The sequence below is a fragment of the Leuresthes tenuis genome, unplaced genomic scaffold (assembly GCF_036924035.1).
Source record: "Leuresthes tenuis unplaced genomic scaffold, fLeuTen1.0.hap1 SCAF_10, whole genome shotgun sequence".
Taxonomy (NCBI): Eukaryota; Metazoa; Chordata; class Actinopteri; order Atheriniformes; family Atherinopsidae; genus Leuresthes; species Leuresthes tenuis.
Genome location: NW_027325364.1, coordinates 8,380,269 through 8,403,560, shown reverse-complemented (window position 1 = coordinate 8,403,560; position 23,292 = coordinate 8,380,269). Strand labels below are relative to the sequence as shown.

General features: G+C 40.3%; 1 protein-coding gene across 2 annotated transcripts in view; it reads right to left on the bottom strand.

Moving 5' to 3' along the window:
• The window catches only part of slc9a1a (solute carrier family 9 member A1a), a 30,291-nt gene extending 7,420 nt beyond the window's left edge, over positions 1 to 22,871 (bottom strand). For both annotated transcript variants that reach the window (XM_072393814.1, XM_072393815.1), the window contains exons 1-8: positions 21,740 to 22,871; positions 11,067 to 11,530; positions 9,975 to 10,225; positions 7,685 to 7,902; positions 6,591 to 6,793; positions 2,624 to 2,713; positions 656 to 726; positions 105 to 281 (exon numbers count right to left, since the gene is read on the bottom strand). In XM_072393814.1, coding sequence (XP_072249915.1) covers positions 105 to 281; positions 656 to 726; positions 2,624 to 2,713; positions 6,591 to 6,793; positions 7,685 to 7,902; positions 9,975 to 10,225; positions 11,067 to 11,530; positions 21,740 to 22,040 — 1,775 coding nt within the window. In that variant the 5' untranslated portion in view covers positions 22,041 to 22,871. The remainder of the gene's footprint in view (positions 1 to 104; positions 282 to 655; positions 727 to 2,623; positions 2,714 to 6,590; positions 6,794 to 7,684; positions 7,903 to 9,974; positions 10,226 to 11,066; positions 11,531 to 21,739) is intronic.
• Positions 22,872 to 23,292: the final 421 nt, after the last annotated feature.

Below are 23,292 nucleotides of genomic sequence, written 5' to 3'. Positions count from 1 at the left end.
TTGACCTAAACACGTCAAATCTGCGACTGATGTTGTGGAATTAAACAACTACGTCAAAGTTGACTTAAATAAATGTTAACAGCACAAGGCTTCTCAGTACTCACTGCATGGAAACAGTGGAAGGCACAGCAGAAGGCAGCTTCGCCCCCCCTCCACTCGCCACCAGCTCAATGGCCTGTTTCATCTCCATCTTGTGGTAGAAAGCGATGAGCTGTGGCTCTTTGGAGCGCTCGCCTGCTATCAGGCACTTCTTCACATACTTCTTGTTGAAGCGGTTCAGCCTGAGAGGAGGACGGCAGTGATGAATGAAAACAGAGAGAAGGGAACAGAACGTTAAGAACATGTCAGGCAGAGTCTGCACATCATAAGGAGTAAGACTGGCCGAATGATGGGATTTGTGACTGCTAGCAATAATTCAACAGTAAAATTATTTTCAGCTGAAAATAGTAAGCCAAATATGACAGAAAATTAACAGTTTTGGTCAGTCAAAGATTCTCTTGCTTTTCTCAGTTTTAATATGATTGAAACAAATTATTAGAAACATTATCAGCCTGAACATCTTTGATCTGATCCTTTCAATGACTAAAGAAAATACTGTAGCCATTTTTCTCTCAAAACAACAAGATTCATTATCAGCTCTCAATGAAATCCATACTTGTCCTTCCAGTGGTGATGTCCATAGTGTCCACAGATATCTTCAATTCCCGTGAGTAAGTGGTCAAGGAACTGCATAATGAAAGCAAAGAAGTTGATGAAAATTCTTCAGACTGAATAAGTTTGAATGTAAAAACAAACAAAGCAAGGTATAAAATGTAATGCGTGAGAACAAGCCTCTGTCATCCAAGAGCCTGTTTAACATATGTGAGAGTTCACTGTATTTTAAATAAGAAAACTTGAGAGAAAATATGCAATAGTTCTTTGGTATATGAATCATAAGGATTACGAACAGTGATTACAGACACTCCAGGACCACGCATATTACTGTTTGTCTCACTGCTGTTGCCATGCCAAACACTAAAGTCAACCTCTCTGGTTAGACTGCCAACATCATTATGAAAAACAGCAGGTGACAAGCTTTAAAATGGAATCCAGAGAGAAAAGGAAACAGCAGCAGCAGCAGAAGGAGGGTGATTGATTGGACAGAGTTTATTACCAGCGGCAGTATGGCTGCTCAGAGAACCAGAGAGATGTACCCAAGCATTCGTTGTTCAGACTGTAGTCTGCCCGCAGATTGCCCCCTCTGCTCTGACTAAGCCGTCAGACAGTCTGACGGGCAGTGTTGCTATAGTAACAAGTCATTAAGCAGAACTACCGAATCCACTTCTGCTTTATCAGAGATGAATGCTTTATATAAGCAGTGCTCAAAGTCTCATTTTTAAAGTGCTGTCTCTCCAGAAAGTTTCTGCAGAGAGTCAAGTAAGTCAAATGATCAAGACACCAATATAAGTTTTCTTCTGATAATACATGTACCCTTCTTTTATTAGAAACTCTTAATTCTGGAGCTTCAAGTATCACCGCTCATGCCAATGTAATATTGGAATACAGAAACAATTGTAAAGGCTGTGCTACGAAAGCACAGAGGTAGACACAAAACTGTAAATGCTTTTTTATGTGAGCCATCTCTAAACCCTCATGATGCAGTGAAATTGCATCTGAAAGCTTTTCTGTTCAGCTTCAGAAATCTGACAAACAATACAAACATTACATAATCAACAGCATATTGTGACACCACGGTCACTGTCAGGAGCATCTTGGTAGCATTGTATTGTGACTTATGCAATTTCCACCTTAACAACAAAAACAGCAGCTAAATCTCCACTAGAACCTGCAGCACGTTGTGACTGGTTGAACGGATATCTCAACTCATCTTTTGCAAAACAATAAAACAGTAAACAAACACAAGTCAGAAGCCTGGATGGCATTCTGAGTCCTTTCATGAGAACCGATGACTCATCACTAAAAACCCTGGGTGTGTGTGTGTGTGTGACTGTGAATCTGTCTGAGTTATATCCATAGCTGTAAAACACTCCATGAACCACTGTAGCTACATTTTCATAACACCGAAACTTAAAGATAGAAGAAAGCCAGACTGTACAAAGCTTTTGTTGTGCAGCCAAATTAAAAACTGTTTTTTGATTAAAATCTCCAGATTTACATTTACTTAATTATGAAGTACCGCCAAAAGGCCAGCAGGTGGAGGTAAAGATCAAGATCTGACTAAACGGTCTGAGAGACTTTTTAGAATAAAAGGTCACATTTTCAAGAAACTACAACTGAAAGGACTTCACAACTGCAGCTAATAATTAATCAATCATACTGCTAATTCATTCCAATTCCTATATATTCAGCAAATGCATTTGATAAGGACATCATTGGTGATATTTGTATTTCTGTGTTTGAAAAAGGGGAAGAGAGAACGTCTCGCTGTCGAAGCTCAGGGAAGGAGAGAGCTGCAGGACTTACCTGCATTTTCTTCCTGTGTCAAATGTTATCATGCAGAGGATGTGCTGTGATTGAAAACTTTCTAAACCATTTTGACATTTCAGATGCCACCTGCATGGCAAAAGGTTCTGGGTCACCTATACACATACAGGGAGATCTAATGTCTTTTGACAGACTGTACCTGGGTGTGGATCTCCTCATTAATTGAGCGCTTGGCCTCTTGTTTCTTCTTCACTGCCAGCAGCTCCACCAGGGGTTTGATGGTCATGCCCTTTAAGGAGATAAAGAAGAACAAGGAATTATTCGTTGTTAACGCGCCAAAAATAGAAACACGTTGTAATGACCTGGTTGTTGTGAGTGCTTTAAAACTCTTATCTGCAGAGGTTTTATGGGTTTTTTTTCATGTCAGAGTAACGTACGAGACATAAACCAGCACTCTCCACACCCCGACTCATGTCAGATCAGCATCACACCTGCACCTTCATAAAGTTTGTTCTTTAAATCTCAATGCACAGTAGGGTTAGGGTTAAACCTGCAAAAAGTTTTAACAGTCAGAATACCTAATGGGCATGGAGCGTCATGTTTCAGAATAGGTACAGAGCAAGTATTCTACTCATGGACATAAGAAAATGTTACACAAGTCTTACATTTCAATGTTTCATCCAGACAGACAGTATGGTAATAACAATTTAGCATTAAAAGGAATTAAAGTAACCTGTTAATAGGAGGACTTTACAGTGGTTCACTTAAACATAGGAGGATTTTTTTTCCATAAAGTCCAAGTTGATGTGATTCTTAAACATGACATGATTCTGGTAATACATCAATGAGAAAGGGAAACCTATAAACAGTGAAAGTCAAGTTACTTTCAGATCATAAGCAGGAGCTCCAGCCAAGGCTGCATTACACCAGTGTATCGTTCTACCTCTTAAGGAGATTAAACCAGCTGTCTGGATAACTGCCGCAGCATAGGGTGGATAACAAGAGAATCCTGCTCTTTAACGATAACCTTGTCTTCTAATAGAGATGTATGCAAAGTAAACTGCGCTTCTATTTCCTAATATCTTTTCAACACGAGCCATAATACTAATATAGAGGATAGAAAGGATACACTGGAACAAATATGACTGAATGGTCACTCCAAATTAAACTCCAGACTTTAAGCTGTGTAGTGCACTAAAAGATGTCAAACTGGCACCTTGATTCAGATGTTATTTCAGCTTTTTTCTTAAAGTTCTGCAAGAGTTCAACTGCTGTCATCAAAGTTAGTATCCTTAATATCTCCATTAGTTTAATTTAGGAGGATATATATATATATATATATATATATATATATATATATAAATAAAAGAAAGAATATGCATGTAGGTTTACCAGTATAACTTAACTGAAATATATTAACTTAGCGTGAATTTCCTATATTATCAAGACTGATAACAGGTTTAATCAGAAATTCAGCCAACCAATCAGCCCATAAACAAGTGCACAAATCCAGATAGTCAAATTTGAAACAAACATATCAGCAGTGAGCCACGACTGGTCATTCACTTAATTAAAGAACAAATATGATTACTCTGATCACAGCTAAATAAAAGGAACACCCACCACCTGCTTGACCTTAGGCAGCATCAAAGTGTCGGAGCTGAGTCCAGCAGCATGAATAAAACATGTCCCAAATCTAACCTTTAACAGGGAACATGGCCATTTCAAGCTTTTATTCTAGTGGTTGCCATTAAGGATCCAGTTTAACCGCAAGACTCACCCTACTATCCAACTGGAGACTAATTCAACTGAACAATACAGGGCCAATGCTTAGATACTAACAATCGCTGTGGATGTATCTTTATATTGCCTTCGTGTGTCATTTATGTTTGTATTGAGTGAATTATGTATTTGTTAGGGCTGCAACTAACGACTATTTTTGATAGTCGACTCGTCATCGATCAATCGATTTGTTTTAATTGGTAATTAACCAATTAAAACAATCTAAAACTGAAAAAGGATACATTTAATCCATATTTCATCTTGACTTTTAACATTAACATTACCTGAAAATGCTCAGAAGAGTGCGGGTGTAATGCACCAACAGTCAAATCAATACCAAAAAGTGAAGAAGTGAAAAAGAATACAGCTTGGTTTTAACTTTAGACTGTGAAGTTGAATGATACAATTTCAATGTTGCACTTTAATGTTAAAAGCCAAGACAACTCCGCTTATTTATAGCTAGCAGGCTACGCTAACAAGCTAAATATCTTACCATGGTGAGTCCGCGTCTCCCAGAGCTCCAACCTGCTTCCTCTTCAAATGTTCATGCATGACAGACGTGCTCCCGTGATACATGAGGTCCGCTTTACAAAACTTGCAGGTAATCTATTTTTTCTGGGTGCCGAGGGTGACATGCTCCCAGACCCAGGACACTTTTGAACGAGAGGAGGATAATTCCGCTGCAGCCATTCTACTATGTCTATACAGGTCTATTATTTACGTAACAGGCATGCATCTCTTAGCAGAGATAGGTAGGAAGTGAGATAACTCACTCCGTAAGAAAAATGATAAATGAAAATGTTCGGCTTGACAGCGTGAAAAAGACGTGTGCTCACGTAACCGACAATTACTGAGAATTAAATACGTCGGCGACTAATTATGTTATCGATTTTTGTCGACAAAGTCGACTAATCGTTGCACCCTTAATATTTGTTAAAGGTGGGATCTAAAACAGAGAGCAAAAACAGCTCTGCACAAAACGAAAAAGACGCCACTTTGTCCTCTTATATACCAACATAATACTGAAGAATGACTTTTATACTTTGACAGCTCCACATTTTTTCTTTTGTTTCTCCTGTAGTCGAAAAATCTAAATACTAAAAAATAGTAAAAGTTAAATGTCTACATTTGCTTGACATAAATTCAGCCTTGTATATTTGTCAAACTTTCAACGGCATCAAGCTCATTCTGCTCCACCCTCTACCACACAGTGATGGCTGTCTGCTTCAGCCGATATGAAAAACCTGTAACTTTAAGACCAATGTTGCCTCCAGGTTCGAAAAGACTAAACAATCAGAAGGGGTCTGACACTGCTGATTGCTAAAATGGTGCAGATTGTATTCTATGAGGAAATGACTACTTCTCAGCTGTATTGTTCCCCATTTTTCTTATAATTTTATGGTGTTAATCACTGCTATCAAATCCTTATTAATACAACATGCTGTTATTTTAGTAAAACTACAATAAATATAAAACAGATTTAAAAAAAAAAAACCTAGGGTTGGGCCAACATCTCAGTGACAATGCAAATGGGCAGCCCCTTAACCTTAGCTAGGTTACAATGTGTTTCTCATTCACACATGGCTCTCCATGTAAGCTGCTGTCAATAGGAGCACCTTGGGGCTCAGTGTCCTGGCTGAACTGCGAACCTTTACAGGTGGGCGACATGGACATGGACACCCAACACATGGACTATCACCCAACACATGGACTATCACCCAACACATGGACTATCACCCAACACATGGACTATCACCCAACACATGGACTATCACCCATCATGGCGCACAGACACTTGTATAAAAGTGCAAAGTGTTTGTGGGTTCTCAGCAACTTAAAACATGCAGGGTCTAAAGCCAAGATGGTTATGGGTAAAACGCCAAACTTTAAGCTTAAAATGTTAGATTTAACAAAAAGGTCAAATCACAGTAGCAACTTCCAGCTTTTATATCAGTTACATGAAAAGCACATGGTCTGGAGTATTCTCTTTTCATTCACTTACCTGAATACTGAAAATAAATATCATACTTTTCAAGGCTGAGTAGGAACCCTGTACAATGCCAAGTTATCTGGATAGTCAGCTATGGACGGGGGCGAATACAAGCTTGACTAAATTGACTAAATTGAGTGCACGGAAAATTCAAACTAGATTCATTACATGCAAATTCACTACACCGAAAGCAACCAATATGTTTTCACATGATAGGTGCAGGTGAGTGACCAAACAGGGTGCATGTGAATTAAAAAGAGTACAAAACAACTGAAATAGTTTTAGTTAAGCCTCAACAAACACTCGTATCATTTCATGTCAAACTTCCTGCAAGTTTTCTCCAATTCATGTTAACTGAAATGATAAAAAGGACAACTTAGCTCTGTTTCCATACCTGAACAAAGACCGTGAAGAAGATGACTGTGATTATGGCAGTGAGGAAAATCTCTCTCATGACAAAGTGATGATGATCCAAAAGGAAGCCAAGGGAGAAGGCAATGGCTCCTCGCAGTCCACCATAGGCGATGATGAACTGATCCTTGGTGGTCAGTTTGACTATGCGGAACTTGTTGATTATGTACGTCAAACCAACCACACCTGGAAAAAAGAAGGCACATGATAGTTAGCTTGGTGAGTCATATCTAGGTCTCATAGCGTACTTTCTTGCCTGTTTAGAAAAAAAATGTGTTGATGTTGTTTCATCTTTCATGAAAATGACCATAAAATCAGTTTAAATGACAAATTACTTGAGATCAATTGTCCATCAGATTGAATGCAACTCTTTTAGGTTAAATATGCCTGCTGTTTCATTGTTACGCTTTGCTGTCTCTTTAAGATTCATTTTCATGAACCAATCTTCATTTATGTTGTCAAAATTGAAAATTTTAAAGCAGTGAAATACAAGCAAGATGCCACCAAGAAAGGGGAAAAAGCTCTAATCAAAATTGGATCACAAAAGCATTGAAAAGCAGTAAGCAGTGAAATATTCATGTGACTTAAACAGCTAACAAACTGTGGTCTATCACATGTATTATCAGGAACTCTGGACCACGTGACAGAGCATTCTCCACGATTCTTTCACTGTCAAGCTGTCAACTCAACAACACCAGCCGTCTAGTATGACAAATCATCAGCAGAGGGACTTGTGGCATCCAGCAGTCGACAATGAAATCCTCCGTAGTGCTTCCTTTCATGCAAAGACAGCAGTCTGGTGAAACATGGTGTCGTAAGTGTCTAGCTGCTTTACTGAGAACAAGGCCCTTTTATGCTTGTTTAGTAATACATTCATGTTCTTTGAAAAAAAGAAAACATTTCTTCAGCTTAAGAAATGCTGAAGCCAAAGCACGATTAAATCAGATCTTATACATATCATGTTAGGTTTGAAAACCTCCACAAATTAACCTGGGAAACAATGATCTACGAGAGATACAACACTTTAAAAAACCTGGACATGGTACAGTTGCATTTATCAAAGGAAGTAGAGCTGACCTATGACCCGTGCAACCAGACACAGGATGACAGTGGCCGTGACAAAGGTCCAGTTCCAGGAGTGATCTCCGTCCACTGTGGCCACACCAAGAAAGATGAAAATTAATGTTTCACTGACGCTGCTCCACATTTTCAGGAAGTACTTTATGGTGGTGTGGGACTTGTGGGATATGTTAGCCTCCACATAGGGACGCGTGACTGCTCCACATGCGATCAACCTGAACAGAAAAAAAGACAAATGTTAGCGCAGTTTAAAGATGCTTAAATAAGTAGAAGTAAGTTAGGAAACTTATTTAAATAACCTGCATGCTTACAAATGTAATGTTGTCAAAATCAACTTGTTGTAGAACACATGATTAAGATGAAGCCACACACAGTTTAAGGGAAGTGGCTGATTTAACAGCAAATTAGCCTTGTTTTCTTTGGAAGTGCTCCCTTCACACTGATTATCAAACTCATTACACCAACAAACACATCTCCACCCTTTCCTCATGACAACATTACAATTAATTCCTAAGTTATGCAATGCTTCTATGACAAAGATCTGGAGGCCTAAAGCAACTGTTACATAAGTATCTCATCAGACGCAGCAGCTGCTAACCATTTACTGCCATTTCTGCTCCATGTAAATATTGGTTCGGATTCAAAGGCATTAGAGAATTATAAAATGGATCCATCCAAGTGAGCTGCTTCATTCCTCTTTCATAAACACTGACATGAAAAAGCTAAAACCAGAGTTTATGTAAGGTGCAATAAGGCAGCCTCAGGAACCAAAAAGGATGATCCTTGAAGCTAAACTGGCCCTGTCACAGAGGACACTCAATAAATCAGCACCTGCTGTCAGCACCATCAAACAACCTTAAACAGGAAGCTGATTGCTTTGTACTGGAGGAGCTGATGAAATACTAGCTCAGAAAATGTTGAGATGCCAATAAATACAGGCTTGGTTCAGGCAGCATTAGATCAAACTGATTCATTATATCACTGGGTATACAGATACACGGTTATGTATAGACCAAGACTTCAAATCGCTGTGAGAAAAATGTTAAGAACCATAATATACAAAGTGGATTGTATGACAATCCAGTGGGCCGTTTTCCACTGCAGTAACTATCCAATCATTTTAAGGCTGTCAGGATTTACAGTGGAGCTGGATTATAGTACTTTACACCTAAATGGACAAGAATATGCATATTTGAGATCTACTATCTTTTTTTATCTATACTTTTAAACTGAGTAGCAGCTCACAGGTCAGAATAAGATAATCTAGCCTCCAGTTAAAGAGAGATGTTTTTTTTAATAATAGTGTGGTGGAGTCATGGATGTTTTCTGACCAGCATCTCTCAGAATCCCAGCAAAAAGGCATTTTTTAATGATTTCAACTTTTTTTTAATGTGGGTGCATTTCCCTACAAAATAATCTCAATCATTCTACTACTTTCAAAACAGGCTAAAGTCATCTTTAGTATGTTTCATTATTGGAAAAAGATTCACAGAAAAAGAAAACAGAATATAATTGCTTTTCTTTCCAGTATTCTGTAGCCCAAACACCTACTGAATGGTAATCCTAAATATCTTTAAGAAATTACCGGAAAGAAAGTCAGTGACCATCTGCAGAAAATCTGAGAGACCTGCCAGTCAAACATACAAATATCAGAACTTTAATGTCCTTATTTGGATTCTGTGCTGGACTTGGTTATGGCAAAAAGCACCTTGATAAAACGCTCTTTTGTTGAGCCAAAGGTTCATCGTGTGTCATGCAGGGACACCGAGCTGCATAAATTTCAGATTGCTACCAGCTGATTACTCTCCAACTCACCATCCCCTGTGTCCAGCAAATAGGAAAAAACTATAATGGCAATTAAAAAGGCTCCCTCTAGCGTCATTGTTAGGTTGTCCTCTCGGGGTTACTGTAGTAAACTGATAATGCAACGTAGCAGAGACATAATGATTCTCATTTCAACTCCATTCAACATGAATAATACATTGCATTTATCACAACAGATTATCCTTAATGTTACTCACTGGAAGCTTAAACACTGCTGCCGGTTAAGAGTCTAGTTATTCAGGATTAACTTTAAGGTTGCTGTTTCTATGGCAAACGTTAAATAACAGATGTATAGCAATGCTAGCGGCTCTGTAAAGTTGTATTTCGGCACAGTGGTGCGTTGAGATAAAGTGGTATCATTTGGGCCACATCCCACCTTAGATGTGGGGAAATGGCTCTTTTGCTTTGTTCTTTTGGTCTCTCTCTGCAGGTGTCTGTGCATCCTACCCACCCCCAAACTTACGCCATGATGCCCGATAGGTGGAACACCTCGGCTGAAAGGTAGGCCATGTAGCTGTACACAAAGACAAAAAGTGGCTCGATGACACGCGTGTGGGAAGTGAAGCGAGAGGTGAAGGCAGCCAGGAACCCGTACATGGCTCCCACAAGAATGCCACCCAATGCAACCACAAGGAAGGAGATAACTCCCAGAAAGCCGTCCAACACCGTCACTGTGCCGACGACTGAAAACTCCTCAAAAAGGTGGTACAGTACCTATGATGAGAGGTGAGAGGAGAGATGTGACCAACGAAAAGAAAGAAATGGGAAACTCATTTTTTTAAACAAATGCCATTAAAAAATAGGACGTCAAGTGTTTTGTGGGTTTTTTTTCCCCCTCTGTTTTATGAGAAATCATGTTAAAAGCTTACAAAATATCTCTGTGAGAGAAAAAAAAGTCAAATTTATATTCTACGTGCAGCACGGCTGCAATGACTGTCTGGCTGTGTCAAATAAAGACTTAAACTGTGAAGTAAACTGGTCATGATGCAAGCTATTTAAAGTACATCTGGCTTTTTGGGGGGGCTATACATTAGAAATAAAAATGAGGTTAAAGTCACAGGAGATTACAAATACCCAACCAAAGGTGAGAAAACACGTAACATCATCGAGACTGATTCACTGGTGCCAAACTTGCAGCCTAGCATGTGACCTGGAGACAATGTCCGTGATGGAATGAGCATGCGGGGAAACATTTATCTCTGTCTTCATGAAGGAAAGTGTTGTGCTGGTTAAAGATTATAACACATTTAAAGTAAAGCTCATTCACGCCTCTGAAGGCTACAGCTCAGGTGTGGTTGATAACTTCATCATACGATAGAAAAATGCTGGACTGGAGAAGACAAGCTAACAGCGTGCATGGTGTTATCTGAGAATTAACCAGCAGTGGCAGACAAGACAGTTGATAAAAACCAACAAAGTTTAACTCTGTCTGCTTTGCATCTAAAAATCTTCCCTTTCTGGTACGCCAGTTAACATTAAAAGCATTTTCTTGTGACATTGCGGCATCATGAAAGTCTGTCGTCCTTGTGTTTTATTTCCGGTTTTGATCACTCACCACAGTTACAGCATCATTGAGAAGTGATTCACCAAACACCAGGATGTGCAGCAGTTCATTGATGTGAATCTCCTCAAACACAGCAAGCACAGCGACAGGATCCACAGCTGAGATGACGGAGCCAAACAGCAGGCAAGGCAGAAGCCCTATATGGTCAAGACCGGCTGCCTTGATCTGACACACACCATACAGCACACCCCCAATAAAGAAGGCATTCCACAAAGTCCCCACAACAGCAAATATCAAGATTGTACCAATATTCTCCATGAAGGGACGAATGGGCAAGAAGTAGCCAGCATCCAGGATGATGGGGGGTAGCAGGCAGAGGAAGAACAGTTTGGAGTCTAGCACAGGTGGAACTTTCTCTCCAGCCAGTCTGATGAGCCCCCCAACGAGCAGGCCAACCACAATCAGCAGGCAGCTCTCTGGTACGATATTGGACAGACGAGGAATCAGATGGAACCCTGGAAAAAGGAATTGAAATGACAAGCATGAGGAAGAGATTTACTTGAAATGAATTGTGTCTGTGTGCATTTAAATCCATCGTGTTTCTTGAGGAATTTGGGCAGACGACTGAGCTGTAGGTCACACACACTCAATACAAAACCACAGCTGTTCAATGTCGAAAACTTGTTTAAACAACACGGTCAATTAAAGTAAGTCCAGTAATCATTTTTTCATTAGCCAAGTTACATGGATGACTGAGAAATGTGGCTAACAATCCCAAACAGACACACGTGAACTGGCAGTATACTAAACGATCTTCAAAGATAACTCGAACACAACACTACAGCGACAATCAGCTGTGACATGCTACACCTTGGTGATTATGTCACCACCGAGGTGCAACAACTTCTAACTTTTGGTTCAAATTAATAAGCCACTTTGGAGGTGCTGAGCCCCATTAAAAAAAAAACAAAAGAAACTATTAAAAATAAACTTCAATTATACTTCAAGAACAAATATTAGTGTTCAGGACTGATGATAGACTGACAATGCTAAAGGAAAACACCTCTGTTCCTTCTGCGGCCTGCGCAGACATGTCAGAGCTTGCCTGTTCTCATTTGCTCATTTCAACTCCCACCTTGACAGAACTGATTCTCTCTGGTCTTGAACCTGTCGAATAGGTACAGTTAGCTGTGACACTATAAGGATGACCTTTGGAATTCTTGAAGGAAAAAAAAATGAATTAATTAAACAAGATGTAAAACATTTACAGAAGACCGATCACCAATTTAAAACGACTGCCATGAGCCCACATTAAAGAAATTAAAAAACTGAGAACTGACAGGAATATATATAATCCTTCAATTTTAATTGATCCCTTTTAAATTAGGAGCTAATCCAATTTTGTAGGTGTTCCACATGATTGAAACGTCTTTCCCAGTCATCCACTGTTGCTTGAGGCAGCGGGGAACGCATCACAACACAAGCAACTCTGCGGTGAGTCCTCAGGCACCCTTCACCAGCACTTACAGATAGACTTTAAAGTCTAGCTTTGACACAAAACGACAGACTAAACAATATTTCCAGGAGACGAAAGCACACTCCCAGCTACAAATACACAGCGAGGTGACAAGACAACTGCAGCCTTCGAAACAACAAACCAGAGGGGATAAGGGCTTCAAAGGGACAGCAATGTGCAGTTTATCCCCAGCTATATTTACCGTACACTGCTGCAGCACAGGGCCGTGTCACATTCTAGGTCGCACTGTAACAAATATCTCCACAGAAAACTGACAGTGGCACGCAAAACATACACATGAACCAGGTGAGGTATCAAGCTCACGCTTGGGCTAAACAATTTCATAGGGGTAGATAACACTGTGCCGCTACCTTGTTGTAACTGTTAAAAATCAACTTGTTCAACAATTAAAGGCACGTAACATTTGCAATTAGTCAAACCCATGCTACAGTTTGCTAAAGTTTGCTACAGTTTGCTATAGTTTGTTACAGTTTGCTATAGTTTGCTATAGTTTGTTACAGTTTCCTAAAGTTTGCTAAAGTTTGCTACAGTTTGCTACAGTTTGCTACAGAAGAAAAAGACTAACCGAAGTCCACCTGATCGCTTACTGTGATTTACTGGGCTCTTGGGTGCACAATTACTTCAGATTCTACATACCCACGGAAAAATAGGCAAATAACAGGAGCAAAACACACAAAAGTAAAATTCAGCCAAAATGAGAAGGTTCATTACAAACAGCTACTCCAACCACCACACGTGAACTAACATGACAAATATTCTTTAGCTGTTAATCAGACCTCACATTCAGATCTGAAGGCCAACTACTTAACTAATCTTCATTTTCTTTACAGCATTCACTCCAAAAATCCTAAATATGTTGCAGAATAATCACATTTTCTTTCCTACTTTTAAAATATGGTGCAGTCCATTACTTTCACTATGAGAGATGATGAAATTATATATAAAGCCTCGTGAAAAAAATGGCTCCTGCTTTGTAACACATGCCCCAAAAGGATTCGAATCCCCTCTGACTGACAGAATAAGAAATGCACTATAATTTGACAGCCTGTGTGTGTGTGTTTATGTTCAAAAGAGGCAGATTTATCCATGTCTACAAGGACACGTAGCCCACCCCTGTAATTTTAGACTGCATTAATAATATTCCCCCTCAAAAGTTTGACTCATGGTGCTCTGAGAATATTGGATATCATCCTTGGAAACATATGGTAAAATATAAGTAAGGACCACAGCTACAAAGTTCATGTATTTAGGGACAAGAATGGATGGCACAGTTATGGCACCATCTGTGGATGGCACCATCTGGAACCACAGCCGCAGGGTGTGTGCTTCCTCCTGTGCAAAGAGAGGAGGGACAGGCAGGTGAACCGCTACAGCCAGCTCCAAAGAATGTTCACTCATTAGAGCCTCACAGTTTTATTAAGCAACTGCCTCGTCCTGCCAACATACAAGTTTACCACGGTCACTAAGTAGTTAATTCAGTTGGATTTGTATAGAATTTCAGCACTGAAATTAGAAATGTTCTGCAGGAAAACATGTTTGGTGGTGGTGTTTAACACGTGGACAGCTTCAAGACAACACTGTTAGTGTTTCAACAAGTGCACGTCTGTGGGCTGCCCCACTAAAAGATGTCTGGACCTGAGCACCTATGTTCAGGCACCTCCTTCATCTCCCCAGAGACTGAGCAGCAGGGTGGGCTAACAAAGCTGTCCTGTGAACACTGCCTGACCCAATAAACACCGCGGCGAAAGGCATCTGTAGTGAGGAGGATGTAAAATTCCACATCTTGTTCGGAGACTATCCGCTGCATAACATATTCTCAGGAGTGAGTCAATCTGTGAACAGGAGACTTCCAAAGTAAAGATAAATTAGCACCTTAATGTTCACAGCGTCTCAGCTTCCAAAGACGGGGTTGTGCAGTCAAAGTTACAAAGTCACGTCTAAATGTGTCAGACACATCTCAGTTAGTGTGGGGACATCCAATTACACGAAAGAGCCTGCACAAGTTTAGGAAAGCTAGTTGGATCTCAGGTGAACAAAATCAATAACAGGGACAGGCCTCCTTCAGAGATTGTACCCCTGATAGTTTTTAACTTTAAAAAATGTATCTGTGAGATAACTTTATTGTCCTTCTCTTTTCTTACAAAATAAATAACCAACCAGAAATAATTTTAATTATTCATTTCAACCAACAATTTATGTATATAATAGATTCTATTTTTCAAATGCACTAAACAATGGCTTTCAGACAGTTGCAGACTGAAAGACTGCAACAAGGTCTTATGGGATGCGAAGAAATATCTGCAAACAAGCAATTAATTAAGAACCTTAAGGGAAGTTGTTCTGTTTCTGAGAGGATACATTGCACACACACGAGTGATAACAGGCTGTGTAAGTACACCGGATCACAGAGGGAAAGTCAACATGCCTTAACGAGCTCGCACTCAGAGAAAGTCAAAGAAGCAACTCCTCTGTGCTGTCTAAGAACTGAGCCTGATATGATGTTACCATGACGATCATGACAGGATGCGCATGGAAAGTTTCAGAAAATCTAACGCTCTTCACCTAAATAAACCACTTGACTGGAAACACATGCTTACTTTACACAGCGCCCAGTGAGAACTTACACTGTTTGATTCAGAAATGCTAACGCTGATAAAGCTGAAAGCGGCCTCTGTTGCTACGGACTGAGCAGCTCATTTTACCCGTCCGTTAAGCAGTTTGACCACAGAGAGACGTGGCCATGTGCAGTCTTTCAAATCTCCACCAAAAAGAGTCAAGGATAAGTGAATCCAGAGGGTGGCGTGGGAAACCAACCAGCATTATTATTAGAGGACAAGCAATCCCATGATCCCTTGTGTAAAGCATTCCTGTGACTGATGTTAAATAAGAGAGGGATGAGGGCACTTTTGGTGAGCAACTTTTCCTCCTTCAATCATATTCAGTAAATAGAGCCCAACCAGCTGCTATTAAATCAAATGAATAAGACTGACATAGGCATATGACAATCATATCTGAATTTCATAACATGAGCTCGAGCATAAATATGTAAAACTAGGGCCAGGGATGAATCCCATATCATAGCTTATCATAATATAACAGAATCTGAATTTAAAATCAGTTGCAACATGAGATCTCACATGGTTGGGTTTGTGCAAGGTGCGTATAAATACTGGAACCAGTGGCATGGACGTGATTGTAAGAGTCAAGGTGCAGAAGCTAAAACAGAGGTCAGGAGTGTTGTTTCATTCTCATGAAAAAACTGGATGATGAATGGCTGGATGATGAAAATATCATTATTTGTGTCTCGAGCTATTGATCTGAGAATGAAACTCAAGTGAACCCTGTGGATGCAGAACGAGCAGGCGGAGGCTAAAAGACGTTTCGCCATGAATACTGACCCCTTTCAATGTAAAAACTCTCAACACATCATGGTCCTGGGACAAAAGGCTCAGTGAAAGAAGCACTGAAGCCTCCAGTCCAGGCTAGGTGACGGCATTTAGCATATCCCTAAATCTCTGTTGTAGTCATGGCTCCAGTCCAGCATACTTCAGTACATCAAGAGAAAAGCCATTTCACAAAAGATTAGATAACAAAACAGAGGGAAAGAACTTCAAAGCAGAACATTGTAGACAACAGACAACTGCAGTGTAATCAGGAAGTGTGTATATAGGAGATATGTGCTAAGTGTACGAGTGAGCAATCAATAAAAAAAAAAACCCACCAAATACGTAATATTTGTGTTTTTTTATGACAGACTCATATGAGAAGATCACGCTGTTCGGCATGGCTACTCATCACCAACAGTAGCTGCTGTGTCCTTGTCCCTCTAGAGAGCCTTTATGTAGCCATGTTATTGAAAACTGACAAGGGGTGACAGCTCTTTCAATTCTGCAAGTGTACCCAGCGCCGACACAGCCTGGTACTGACCAGACATTATCCTTTTCAAAGCCAGAACTGGTGTCCTGTTGCCAGGTGACTAATTGTGCACCACTGACAACTCCATCAACTGGATTATGCAAGCACAAAAGAGAGCAAGCCTTTTAAAAAGATGTTGACTTATCATACATCAATTTGATTCTTTTTTTGAAAGTGGTGACGTTCCAATTGGCTGACCAGCTTTCAAATGCTGCAACACTTTAGTTTTAGCAGAAAGGTCATAGATACACATTAACTTTGAAGCGATTCAGGCCATCTTCGTGACCGCCAGTGCTGGGGAAAGATCAGCAGCTGTGAGTCATTGTTTGATTATTTGATGCAGACCATTATGCACCTCCAGTAGTGCAAGACCAGCGCCGATTTAAATTATTCATTAACGCCTGGCGTTGGTATATTTCAGGACTGTACCTGCACATAAACACTAGTCGCTTCTCCTGATGATGCAAGCGTATGTTTCTGAACTACATGATTCACCAAGATAAACAGGTTCAGATCAGGTTGTGAACAAAGAGAAATGACTGAAGACATCTAAGAATAAGCTTTAAGGACATGTTGACAATTCTAAGAATAGTGTGGATCCACATTGGAGGTTGCCTCATGACTGACATGAGTTCACCTTTATCTCAGAGAGAACATCGATATCCTAGATAAGACAATAATCCTCCCATTAGGGAGTTTTGTTCAATAATAAACAACAATTGGGTGGAACTGCTCTGAAACCAAGACTGAATTCTCTATGCAAATGACCATAGTCTGCGACAACCCTCACTTTTGCCACTGCTGGGTTTTTGCTAAAAGGAGGTGCGACATTTTAAAGGGAGAGAAAAATTCAACACTGCAACTGTTCAGTGCACGTAGGTAAAGCATGTGCACAGATTCCTTTACTGATGTAGCAAACTGCAGGGAAGCGAATGGTGTGTAAGCCAAGTTTTGAAGGGAAATACAACATTCAACTTAGCAATTCTAAAAGCAAATTTTGTGTTGGTCTTAGCTGTATGAGAGGAACTACTGAAATCATTTAATTCATTTATCTAATTATCACTGTTCTGCCACCTACTGATGACACTTTTTTTTTTCCATAAACGATTCTACACGACTGATAACAGAATATTACACTGCGTTTCTGCCAATAAATCACCTTTATCTTGTATAGTGGCATTTTAAATGATAGGGATATAAATTTATCTCTGAGATTAGCAGCACGACAGCATTTATTTTTGTTAGGAAATCAGGAAATCTTCTGGGCTGTGCCTCAACTTAGATAGCACGATAAAGATAAGTAGAGCATTGTTTGGGACACAGTGACTCAAGCTTTGCCAAAGGTCTGGTTTCTAGTGCTGTGCTGGGTATCTTTAACACTATAGGCACTATAGATTAGGACAACCGTGAAGCCCATATTTGGTTAGGCTTATACGCAAGCGTAACGTTGACTGAACTCCCTCATTGAGAGCCATATGTCTGGTCAAAGCGTGGGCAGAAACACTGACACTGTAATTCACTTTAAAGCTGTCCTTGGTTGATTCTGGCAGACTGCAATTTCATCAAGAAATGCAGTGACTGTACAGAACGAATACACACACTCTACAAGCACAAAGTGGAACCCTCACAGCTAGAAAACAAGCAGAAATGTATGCAGAAATTCAATGATACTGAACATGTCTCCCATTTTCAGCGTCACTAATCAATAATCTGAACTGTTTACTGTAGATAAAGTGATCTCTCAAGGTTTGGGCAAGTCTCTCAGGGAAGCACTTACTCTGCAAACACATGAACAAGGAGAACATTCATAAGATAGCAGAGATCAAAATACAGAATATCTTAGAAAACCCACCCTCCGAGCAATCGAAAATAACCTACAGACTGTAAGAATCAGACTTAACAAATCAGATTAAATTTGTCTGTCATTACAAAACAAAACAACAACACAACAGAAATGAAGACCTTGTCTCTCAGGTCACTCCAGCACAGAAAACGCAAACACATCGCAGTCGTGTGTCGTCATTACAGGGCATCAAAACCGTCTGCAACACTGCAGTTCACCAAGAGTAAGAATCACAATTCTTAAGGGTAAAAGCAGCTTTTAAGTTCATGGGAATAAAATAAAGTGACAGCAATGTTTGAGATAGTGGTCAGTGATGCAGTTATGGACCAACAATGAATTTGTGCCTTTCCTGCTGACTAACGATGACAAAATAACATTTTCTAAGTTCACATTTTAAAAAAATTCAACAATTCACCCTTTCACAGTATAATTAGTCCCAACGGTTAACTGCTTTAGCTCATCTCGATTACATGAATGGATCACAATAATCTTTGTTAGTGATAAAATAACAAATCAGCCTATTAAAAAAACCTGTAAGTGGGTACTTTAACCTACTTTCTGTGGCTGAACATGGCCATGTCTATATTAATTCAGTCTATATTAATTCAATGTAAACAAAACATACGCCTTATTTAATTCCTCACGTTTCCATAATGCAGGTTAGGAACCATCAAAAAGGTTTTCATATGTTTTATAACAGTTCCAAGTCACACCTCATAGCTAACAACCACAGTGCAAAGGTTTGGGCCACCCTCATTTATTGGTACAGTGCCAAGAAAAAAGTTCAACAAATGCATCAGTTTATTGAAAAATGCAAACATAAATGTAAGTTTATTCTTAATTCTTTGACACAGCCTGAACCCTTTAAGATAAGCTTTCTTGTCATTTCTTTAAGCAGTCTTCAGAAATGGTTTTACCGAAGCTCTTCTTTGGATGGTGGCTGCCTTTTCTTTATTTCTGTCAAGATGATCCCATACTGCTTCAATAATGTTGAAGTTCTGGTTCTGGGGAGGATTAGTCCCTCCATAAAGCCTGTTGTAAAAACTTTCTAATTCATTTGGCACACCTCAGCCTATCCACGTTTTCAGATAATATCTATTTTGCAGTCATAGGTTCTTTGCTAACTTGTTTGTTAAAATGTATCCACAACACTAGTTCATCCTTTGAGTTAGGCATCTTCTTTTGGCACGAATGCTTCATCAGTCAGTGTTTAGTGGCTTGATGAATGAATATATTCCCTACAAAAATGGTCAGTTCTCCAGACTGGAATGAGAGAAATAGGGTCCAAATGTCCAAAAACATTTTGATAGACCCTAAGAAAGCCTGGAGAACTACTTCTCACGATCACTCAAAGATTTCAAGAACCTTGGAAGCAAAATATTTTGAAAAAATGAGGGTTGAATTGAACAGCTGCCAAAACTATACTCGGGTATCAACTACTGCATGAAACCATGTATGGCATTGAGTACACAGGACTCTTCAAATAGTCTGATCATCTGTGAAATATGAGGAAAGGTGACACTAGCTGGGTTGGTCAGACATGGGACGGGGATGTAGGACACAGCTACACGGGAATCAGTGCAGTTATTACAAGGTGTGTCCCAACTGTCTATTGAGGTATTACTAGTGAATGTTATCAGGCTGAAATACAAAAGGTCACTGGGGCAGTCAGTGCCTGATACACCTTTGATGGGCCAACAAGCTGCTATAGCAATTACATTCAACTAAAGTCTGCATGTGAAGTCTTGTAAATATAGTTTATTGCTTTAATATGTTACATATTACAGTTACAACGTGATTTCCTAAAGAAGGTCACTGCACGATTATAAACTAGGCTTTCAAACAGATCCTTCAGTTTATGAGGATTGTAAAGTACACTTCCAAAGCCAAATAAAACTTTAGAGTCTTAAATTGCAGGGGGAAAAAAAAAGTTACTCTTGCTTAAAACATGTTTTTAACCTAATTACAACAACCTAAATGGAAGAGGTTTAATATATATGAAGACTTTATCCCTTTCGGACGGGTTCTCAGTTAAACTGCATCCCCTATTTTTGATTTTTATTAAAAGCTTTGGCACAGAGTACAATTTTTTCAAGAAAAATACTTGAATGAACAATTAAGGAGAGGAATGCTTAAGAGATAAATGGACTGTGGCTTTGCTTTTATGTCTGTAAGATAGAAAGTCTACGATCATGAATCAAAAGCAGTCACACTGAATTACCCACAACCCATTTTCAGTATAAGAAGCTTAAAATCACCACTGTCTGTTGCTGTCAGGCGATTTCTTTTCCGCCTCCCTTAACTTAAATTTGGTCACTCATTCTCCTTATAGTCTCATTTTCACTTAATGTCCTTGAGACATGTCCTGCAATTAAGCTACCTGACTCAGGTGGTCCGTCGCTGCCTGTCATTTCCCCTGAGATGCTGGGCTTCTTGCCCAGACAGTGAGGCGGTACAATCCCTGGCTACAGACTGCTGCTCAGTCAGCCCCCTGATGTCACAGACAAGTGACAAGAGAGCTGGCTCTCAGAAAAAAAGAAAGCTGAGGGCAACGCAGTGTCCTGCCGAAAGCACAACACAAGGAGGAACTGATGACGATGAGGGGTAAACCAGAATAGTGTATAGAAGAATTAGAAAACAGAAGACACAGGCACAACAGAGAGAAGCTAAAAGCTAAACCGGATAACTTTGAATCCTCATGTTGAATGGGTTTATCCCAGAAAAGCTTGTTCCCTTTTAAATTTTGCAGGGTATTGCTATACAACAGAGTAACTTGTGCTATATCTAGCAGATACAGCAGTTACTTTCCTAGTAATAGCTGCATGAAGCTGCTTTGTCATCCCTATAGTAGGGTGCACACTTCTAGAAGATCCTGACCAAATACAGTGGACAGATCAGATGAGCAATCTGCCTGACTAGCATTACACGTTTAACCTCTCAGTGACTGAACTGAGCTGATGCAGTCAAACTTGTTATGTAAGCATAGCATAGCAAGGGATAAATAAAATTGAGTCTAAGTCTAAGTCTTTAGGTGCAGTCCTGTTTTCTGACTTATCAGCTTGTTTTATGTAAGGGGTTCCTACTAAAGTCTATTAAATGGTCACGAAGCATACGGTTGTCAAACTTTAAATCTGACAGAAGACTCCTTTTGAACCAAGGACAGTCTGATATGCTGGTTAGTTTTGATATAAAGAAGTCCAACTGTGCATTTGAATGGCAAGACAACAGATAAATTCGGGTCTAATCTGGGCCATTTTTCAAATAGTCTGCTTTCTGGGTAATCTGGGTGAAACCGGGCTACTCAACAAACCCACAATAACAACCCCTTTAAGCAGGGCCACAAAACACGAAACACGTATTTCCTGTAAAGGCTGAACCCTTCTGATTCACAGACAGTTTTAACACAGGCAACATCCACATGATACTCACCTAATTTCATTAAAGAGGCAAGAAGCACCCATAATGAAATTTCGAAGGGGATTTTGATATAGTCGTATTGGAAGCTGAGTACAGGGAAAGCCTTTTTAGTAGGGTGCCCAGTGATGGTATGGTTTTCAACCCCAACGCTGTTATTGTCCTTTTTATGGGGCCTGGTATCCGAAGAGCTGGAAGCTCCGAGGGAGAGCACTGAGCCGTCCAGTAGCACAAACACCATCAGCAGGAGCAGTCCCAGCTCCGGTAAACTCCTACCGAAGCCGGTGGAGCTGCGTAAGCCAGTCCTCAGAGGCATGCTGTCCAAGGCGGCGTAATTTGAAAAGAATTACAGTGTGAAAGTCCGCCTCAAACACAAAGCAAGTTCAAGGAAGTTGAGTTGGAAAAAACTTTGTAGTGTTGTTATCGTTAACAAACTCTCCAACCGTGGAACATTTTAAGTCAAGCGGGCGGGTCCGGCTACCTTAAACCGAACCAACGGCTCATTCTGTCAGGTATCGCTAGCTAGCTTGACTTCAGCGTACTTGTTAGTAGCCAGGTGCACCGCACCAAAACAGGCCGTGGCTGAGGGAAAGCAGGAAACGCCAAGATGCTGCAGAGGAGTTTCTCTTTGCAAAAGCTCAGGCAGTAATGCTGAGACGGGCAGTCTGGTTGTTCCTCACAGTGGTTCTCGCTTCTGTCAGTCAATATCAATGTCCTAGTCGGTAAAAGATGTCATTGTAGATGCTGAAGGCGACGAGACACGGCAGCATCCCCTCCTCGCCCCTTCTTCCTCTCCAACAGCCAGACAAACTCGTCAGTGAGGCGGTGGTTCTCAGATACTGACCTTGAGGAAACCCCACACAGCTGGCACATTGCATTTTGCCATGTATCATATAAATGTCTAAACTTTTTTATGTTGATATCCGTGCGTGCGGCATCTCCACCGTGCGTCCTGGAGGACGAAACCTTGGTCGCGCGGCAGCTGAGAGGCAACTGGGCTGAGAGGGAAAACAGGGGAGGACCTGAGGTGTGCTCCGCTCCGGATTCAGACACTAGTCTTTGGCTGTCAAGCCAAGTGGCGAGTCATCTGTTCCGCAGCGGTGTTATAGCTTCCTACAACCTTCAAAACGCACACCCTTTCGCGGAGGTTTACTGGATGGGAGGAGGAGGAGAAGTGGAGACGGAGGGGAGGGGGATGTTCGACTATAGTGACACCTATAGGAATGGAGGTTGAAGGTGCCTCCTGGGTTAAAAAAGGATCTGCTGATGCTCAACTTAAAGGTCTGACACACATTTCACCTTGAGGCAGCTGGTTCTGAATGGTGTAAACTATGTTCAAGGAGAGATTCACGAAGAAGCCAACACTGCACAGGCCAGGAGTCCCCAGGAATTCGGTTTATCCCCCGTTTGTGATCAAACCACCACAAGTACGCACAAAATAATGACAAGGAGATGCAAAATAACCTAAAAACATAGATAAAACACCAATAAAATCTGTGATCCTATAAGGAGATGAAATATGACCAGAGAAAGACACCAAATGATGAAAGATAAGAGAAAAAATTAGC